Raw genomic sequence first — 7,724 nt, 5'->3', positions numbered from 1 at the left:
TATATATGTATGTATAACATCACTTATATAATTGTTAAATGTATCTTAAAGAGAATTCTGAGCGTTATAATATACTTGTACAATATATCTAATATATATTCAATATGACTATGCATACATACATATACCTCAATTTCAGCATCTCAATTTCGATTTCCAATACGTCAATAAAGGGGTGACATACAAGCACACAGTAATCGAAATGGACTCCAACCCTATCAGAACCGCATTGAGCGTCTGCCGATCTTTGATAGCCGAACAGGTGTATGCAGTAGTGGTGTCGCATCCGCTTACAGGCGATTTATCACCAGCAGCGGTTTCTTATACAAGCGGTTTTTATCACATACCCGTGATTGGCATATCATCCAGGGATTCCGCCTTTTCGGATAAAGTATGTATAAAATAAAATAAATAATTCGCACAATTTAATAATAGATACAGAAATTAAAGTAAATTAACGCGTAAAACTAAACCGAAAGTATATTATTTCTTTTTGTAAAAATTTCATATGTAAGCTTACAATATTTTTGAGAAAATCCATTTCAAATATTTGAAAATTAATACATTACTAAACAAAAATCTTTTATATTATAGTAAAAAAAAACAAATAAAAAACAATCTACATTGTATGATTATATGTGATTAAGGATGCCGCGATAATTGAACGGTAACATCTTTCCAGAATATTCATGTCTCATTTTTGCGTACTGTACCACCGTATTCTCATCAAGCGGATGTCTGGGTAGAACTGCTGAAGCACTTTAATTACATGAAGATTATCTTCATCCATAGTTCCGATACGGATGGTCGTGCGCTCCTTGGACGTTTCCAGACGACATCACAGAATTTAGAAGACGACGTAGAAATCAAAGTGCAGGCACGTTGCACAATAATTTAGATTATGGCAATAATATTATGGCAATAATGTTAATATTATATTAATACTTCAATTATTATTTAATTATATTATAATTTATAGATCCTACACTTTAGTACTTTATACTAATAGTTATGTAATTTCTTCAATAATTGCTATTACTTACATTATCTAGATTAAAAAGAAGAATTTCCTGCTACTAAATATCATTATTTCAGGTCGAATCAGTTATCGAATTCGAACCGGGATTACACAATTTCGAGGAGCAATTGAGGGAAATGAAAAGCGCACAAGCGAGAGTCTGCCTCATGTATGCTTCGTGAGTATATTCATCATTTACGGATTTCGAGAATTATGGTGAAATAAAATAAGAAATATAAAATACGAATTCTATTCTAAAATAATAAATAAATTCTAATATAAAAAAAAATGATGAGCTATAACCATACAGTATAAGTAATAACATTGTCTTACAATTTTGATGATTATTTAACGATCTTATCATGGACTTCAGTTGCGAAAATACTTCAATAAACTTTTTTGACAGGAAGAAGGATGCTGAAGTGATTTTCAACGACGCAGCTAATCTAAACATGACCGGCGCCGGATATGTGTGGATCGTCACCGAACAGGCATTAGACGCGCCAAATGCGCCAGATGGCTTGCTGGGGTTGAAGCTGATCAATGCTACCCAAGAAAAATCACATATATCTGACAGCTTGTTAGTATATGCTTTAAACTACTATTATATTTACCAGGTTTCCACTGCATTGCACATCTGCCTTTACTTAGGCATTGATGTTTTGGGAATTGATATTTTTTTAAGCTATTTAGATATTATACATCTCGAATAATTAAATACAATTAATAATAAGAAAATAATAAGAGTTCTTTTTGAAAATTAATGGGTCTTTATCTCAAAAAAATTTTTAGTTCCTTAAAAATTTGTCTTTCCTATATTTGTTTCTCTGCGTACTGTTTAGATATGTCCTCGTATCCGCATTGCGAATGATGAATCAGACGGAGAAGATCACCGAAGCACCGAAGGACTGCAGCGATTCCGGCTCTATATGGGAAACTGGCAAGAAGCTTTTCCAGTATGATCATCTCTTATCTATCTAATTTTCTAATTCGAAACTTTTTTTCTATCAATCCTGGTAGCAATAAAAATTCTATCACGTCAGCTCTTTTCTTTTGTTATTTGTCTTTTCAGGTATATTCGCAAGCAAGTATTACCGTATGGTTCGACAGGTCGAGTGGCATTCGACGATAACGGGGATCGCATATTCGCCGAGTATGATATAATCAACATCCAATACACAGGTCCAGACAACAACAAGACGCAGATGTCCGTCGGCCAGTACTTTTATCCCGCTGTGAGTAGATAATTCAACAAGCATCCTATATAAAATGACACATTCTTGTGTTAGTCACGTAGTTCAAACGTAATGATTCTTTGTTACTGAATAGAATGCTACCAAGATGAAGCTGCGAGTGAACGAATCCAACATTATATGGCCTGGTCGTCTGAAGATCAAACCCGAAGGTTTCATGATACCTACACATTTGAAGGTGCTAACAATCGAGGAGAAGCCATTCGTTTATGTTCGCGAATTACCTGACAATGAGGCCGAGTGTTTACCTGAGGAAATCGCATGTCCACACTTCAACCTAACAGACGGTGCATTGTTAATTAACAGAATAGTGAAGACTTGTTTTTAACCAAATTATTATTTTAATTTGTGGAATAATATTTGTCATCTTATTATAGCTTGGATAGAACTATTAATCTTTTTTTTCCTATTAATACATAAAAAAAGAGATTAGAATTAAAATTATTTACAAACGATTCTGTTGATTGAATCAGTAAATTGATTGAATCATTAGTTAACTTATTTGAAGTTTGATTCAAATTATGTGTTTTGAGAATTTTCAATTTATTTGATTTATTAATTTATTCTCTATAAATATTACGTCTACTCAAACAAGTTGTTAATGTTTCTGTTGCACCAAATCAATAGTATTCAATAGTATTCAAAATTATTTAGAAAATATAATAGAACGTAATTTTTTTTCTTTTCAATAGATAATCAAATGTTTTGCTGCAAAGGATATTGCGTGGATCTATTAAAGGAATTGTCGAAATCGATTAACTTCACGTACAGTTTAGCTCTATCGCCGGATGGTCAGTTTGGCAGCTACGTGATCAAAAATACTTCGGGTAAGTAACAGAATTATAGAATTTTATATAAATATAAGATATTAAATTTTTAAAGAAAGTGCTACCCAAGTAGCACATAGCGCTTACAAAGCGATAAAAAGGCGTACGTAATCGCTTTTAGCGCTTTGCAAGCGCTGTTATTTAGGAATAAGTCTTGAAAGAATCCATTTGGATTTTATCTTTCTAAATTAATTTTTAGACATTAATGGATTAATAATTTAAATTTGTATTTTGTGTTTTTTCTCATTCTTTTCTCGCGTTTCGATACATCAAAAGTCGGAGGAAAAAAAGAATGGACAGGTCTTATTGGTGAGATAGTCAACGAACGAGCAGACATGATCGTCGCACCATTAACAATCAATCCAGAGCGTGCTGAGTTTATCGAATTCAGTAAGCCCTTCAAGTATCAAGGCATCACTATCCTTGAGAAAAAGGTATTCTTTTTAATTCTATACAAAATAAAACGTCATACAAAATTTTTATGCAAAAATAAATATGTATATTTTTCTGAATTTAGCCTTCAAGATCATCCACTCTAGTCTCTTTCTTACAACCGTTCAGCAATACCCTTTGGATCCTCGTAATGGTATCGGTGCACGTAGTGGCGTTAGTTTTGTATCTGCTCGATCGATTTTCACCCTTCGGCAGATTCAAACTAGCTAATACTGACGGCACCGAGGAAGATGCCCTCAATCTATCCAGTGCTATCTGGTTCGCTTGGGGTGTATTATTGAATAGCGGTATAGGAGAGGGTAAGGTATTATTCTTTCATCTCTTTTCCATTCATTTCATAATCAGATGTTGCATTTAGAGGGAGAAACGGACTAAAAAAGAAAAAAATAATTACAAATTTAAAGTCGAAGAATCTTTAAACTAGAGCTCTCAAATATATACTTCGATATATCGTTTTCTACGTGGCCATTTAATTGTTAATCAAATTTTTTTATTGTTTATTTATATTTTATAGGTACTCCACGAAGTTTTTCCGCGCGTGTATTGGGAATGGTGTGGGCCGGATTCGCTATGATCATCGTCGCATCGTACACCGCTAATTTGGCGGCGTTCCTCGTTTTGGAGCGACCAAAAACTAAACTCACCGGCATCAACGATGCTCGAGTAAGGATTAAAACTATGTTCCTTACCGAGAATCAATGTATCTGATATGCAATCCGATATAAACAGTTGCGATGTTTATTTGTAAAGCTTAGGAATACGATGGAAAATTTGACATGTGCAACAGTGAAGGGATCCGCTGTGGATATGTATTTCAGACGCCAAGTAGAATTGTCTAATATGTATCGTACAATGGAGGCGAATAACTATGACACTGCCGAAGACGCGATTCGCGACATTAAAATTGGGTAAGCATTTCGATTTTTGGGACCATTAATCCTTTGCTTAAGTTAAAAGTCTTAGATTATTGAATTATTATAATATAAATATATATATATATATTAAATCTATAATCTTAAAATCTTATTATTTAAAATCTCAATATCTTCGATTTCGTATACGAAATCGTAAAATAATTGAAGCACAATCTAACATACATTTAATTAATAAACGTTTAAATATTTTTGTCGGCATCAATAATCGTATCGTTTAATATATTTTGCACGTGATTACATAATCACATTGTTCTTTTTCCCTTCAGAAAATTAATGGCCTTCATCTGGGATAGCTCGCGACTGGAATTCGAAGCAGCTCAAGATTGCGAATTAGTGACGGCTGGTGAACTATTTGGCCGTTCAGGTTACGGAATTGGTTTGCAAAAAGGATCGCCTTGGGCGGATGCTGTGACATTGGCGATCTTAGACTTCCACGAAAGTGTGCAACAAGTCTTAATGCAAAGCACTTCATGCTCGCGCGATTCTGATTTTCCATTCAACGAGATTCGTTACTTTCTTCTAATTGTGATTCTTTTGCAGGTGGTTTCATGGAGAGTCTCGACAATCTTTGGATCTTGCATGGCAATGTGCAACAATGCGAACAATTTGAAAAAATGCCAAACACTCTCGGCCTAGAAAACATGGCAGGAGTGTTCATCGTCGTCGGTGTCGGTATCGGCGGCGGAGTCGCTCTAATTATAATCGAAATGGCATACAAGAAGCACCAAATACGTAAACAGAGAAAAATGGAATTAGCAAGACACGCCGCCGACAAGTGGCGAGGGATGATCGAGGTAATTCAATTTAATCAATTTAAAGAAGTCGACAAGGTCGATTTAATCAAATTACATCAAATTAATCGAAATAATTAAGTTACTCCGATCATGGTACAATTTTATTTGTGAAAGTATTGCTCTTGAAATTATTTCTTAAGAAATTTCTTAAAGTTATCTAACAAGAAAACCCTTAAAATCTACTTTTGAGATCTACTTTACTTATCTTTATGCATGACTTTAGCACTTTTAGATCGTATGTCATACACTTTTGCCGTCAATTATTGTATTCTCTTATTTCGTAAGCAGAAACGGAAAACTTTGCGGGCGTCGATAGTCACACAGCGAAGGATCCAGAGCAACGGTCTGAACGATCCCGCGACGGTGAGTTTAGCGGTCGACACAGTCGCCAGGGCGAACGTGGGCTCGCGCAGTCCAGGTCGTGCCTGGCCCGGTGACAGTGATTTGAGACAACGGCCAATCTCCCGCTCCGACGACATCCGGTTGTCGCCCGCCGCCTACACTGCCGACGTGTCGCATCTCATAGTTTAATCTTACGTTGATTTGTAGTTTTTTACTGAATAAGAAGTCGCCAACCATTCCTAGTAGATTACAGTATGAGATGAAACTCATCCGAATACCTTCCTTAGTGAAATATGATCGCGGGATGATTCGTGAATAACTGTGGGATATATTTAAAATGATAATTAATCGTTCGCCTGTTAGATGTTTATAGAAAATTGTGATGGATTTATCAAAGATATCTCTGATATTTATTGAATTTTGCAGATGAAATGTCATTTGTTTTATGTAAGTGATTTTGAGAACTAATTTTTGAAAAAACAAATTGTACGTAATTAAAACATTTTAATGTTTAATTCGATAAATAATAACGTTATTTAATTTGAATAACATTAGTCAAATTTATGTGAGTATTCTTAAATTTAACTTAATGTTAAAATGTGAGAAAGTTTTTTTAAATAGGCCATTGACTTCCTTTTGCTACAACGAGAAAAAAATATTGTGCTTAAATATATAAATATATTTATTATGAATCTATCACTGATGTTTTATCGATTGTAAAGATATATTAAAATATAACTAATTTGTTTTACATACGATTTTCTCTTTATATTTAAATCTAAGATTTTTCGTTGTAAAACTTAAGTTATTTTATCAATGCAGTTATCTATTGAAAACAGGAATTAAATTATTATAAGATTTATACGTTTTCATACATTATATACTTTTAACATTTTAACATTTTCGCTTCTAAATATTCACTTGTTTTGTTTTAAAAATAAAGAATAGACAATTCATTATCAATTTTCGTGAACTATATCTAGATATAATATTATAAAATATTTGATTTTTATCTTGAACAATGTAAAAATTTTATCTCACATCAGTTGATTATAAATTGCAAACAAGTTTCTTCAAATTTTATAAACATAACTTATTTCTAATCTAATTATAAGATATCATGATAATCGGTACTTCTCATATTATGGATATTGTCGTTGGTGTTTATGTAAAGTTACAAAATTTCGCAAGAATAACTTAAATAAATTAAATAGATGTATAAGGAATGAATACTGAGTAATTTTGAGGAGAATTTAACTCTTGCCAGTGATAGAGTTAACAATATCCTTGCTGAGGAATATCCTGATAGAGGGATATCCCAATGTGGAAGGATAGCTCACAGCTATTGTCCTGCAGTATTGTAACTTGATATAGCAGGAATGGAAACAGAAGATTGACGACTAATTTTATTGTCCAATAAACGTTCCACTCGACGCACTAGCGCTGGCTGAACTTGAGGCGGTCGCAAAACTTGAGCCTCCAGCTGGTCCGCTCAACTTTATTATACCACCAATTATTGGAAAGTTTGAAAGACCACCTGAAGGACTGGGAACAAAGGAACCACCTGCAGCTGATGATGCGATTCCCTGTTGTCCATACGGTGGTAAATACGTAGGCGCGGGTGTTGATACAGACGGTTGATTGACAGGAGATACGTATATCGCAGGCGGATATGTAGGTCGTGGTTGTGGCCGAGGTGGAGGTAGATATGTGCGACGTGTAGGAGGAGGAAGCGGCGGAGGTGGTGGTGGCGGCGGAGGAGGCGGCGGTGGTGGCGGTGGAGGAGGAGGCGGTGGTGGCGGTGGAGGAGGCGGTATATATGACGGTGTTGGCGGAGGAGGAGGAGGAGGTGGTGGCGGTGGAGGAGGTGGTGGTGGCGGTGGAGGAGGTGGCGGTGGCGGCGGAGGAGGAGGTGGCGGTGGCGGCGGAGGAGGAGGTGGAGGAGGTGGCGGTGGTGGATAAGAATAACTAGGTTGAGGACTTGGATAGCCTGGTGGCGGCGGCGGCGGCGGCGGTGGTGGAGGAGGTGGAGGTGGTGGCGGTGGTGGATAAGAATAACTAGGTTGAGGACTTGGATATCTTGGTGGCGGCGGCGGTGACGG

At 35.7% G+C, this 7,724-nt stretch overlaps 2 protein-coding genes across 2 annotated transcripts in view; one reads left to right on the top strand and one right to left on the bottom strand.

Moving 5' to 3' along the window:
• Positions 1-5,943, top strand: part of LOC108688855 (glutamate [NMDA] receptor subunit 1) — a 7,196-nt gene extending 1,253 nt beyond the window's left edge. The window contains exons 3-17 of the mRNA XM_018195364.1: positions 131-391; positions 683-877; positions 1,096-1,196; positions 1,425-1,598; positions 1,861-1,974; positions 2,091-2,253; positions 2,348-2,558; positions 2,964-3,098; positions 3,375-3,532; positions 3,616-3,850; positions 4,066-4,214; positions 4,302-4,459; positions 4,753-4,925; positions 5,027-5,280; positions 5,569-5,943. Of these exons, the coding sequence (XP_018050853.1) occupies positions 131-391; positions 683-877; positions 1,096-1,196; positions 1,425-1,598; positions 1,861-1,974; positions 2,091-2,253; positions 2,348-2,558; positions 2,964-3,098; positions 3,375-3,532; positions 3,616-3,850; positions 4,066-4,214; positions 4,302-4,459; positions 4,753-4,925; positions 5,027-5,280; positions 5,569-5,811 (2,724 nt within the window). The 3' untranslated portion in view covers positions 5,812-5,943. The remainder of the gene's footprint in view (positions 1-130; positions 392-682; positions 878-1,095; positions 1,197-1,424; positions 1,599-1,860; positions 1,975-2,090; positions 2,254-2,347; positions 2,559-2,963; positions 3,099-3,374; positions 3,533-3,615; positions 3,851-4,065; positions 4,215-4,301; positions 4,460-4,752; positions 4,926-5,026; positions 5,281-5,568) is intronic.
• A 1,085-nt stretch (positions 5,944-7,028) lies between these two features.
• The window catches only part of LOC108688527 (formin-like protein 20), a 1,522-nt gene continuing 826 nt past the window's right edge, over positions 7,029-7,724 (bottom strand). The window contains exon 3 of the mRNA XM_018194833.1: positions 7,029-7,701. Coding sequence (XP_018050322.1) covers positions 7,029-7,701 — 673 coding nt within the window. The remainder of the gene's footprint in view (positions 7,702-7,724) is intronic.

The sequence above is a fragment of the Atta colombica genome, unplaced genomic scaffold (assembly GCF_001594045.1).
Source record: "Atta colombica isolate Treedump-2 unplaced genomic scaffold, Acol1.0 scaffold105, whole genome shotgun sequence".
Lineage (NCBI taxonomy): Eukaryota > Metazoa > Arthropoda > Insecta > Hymenoptera > Formicidae > Atta > Atta colombica.
Note: the sequence above shows the minus strand (reverse complement) of the source record. Positions and strands in the feature narration are given on the sequence as shown.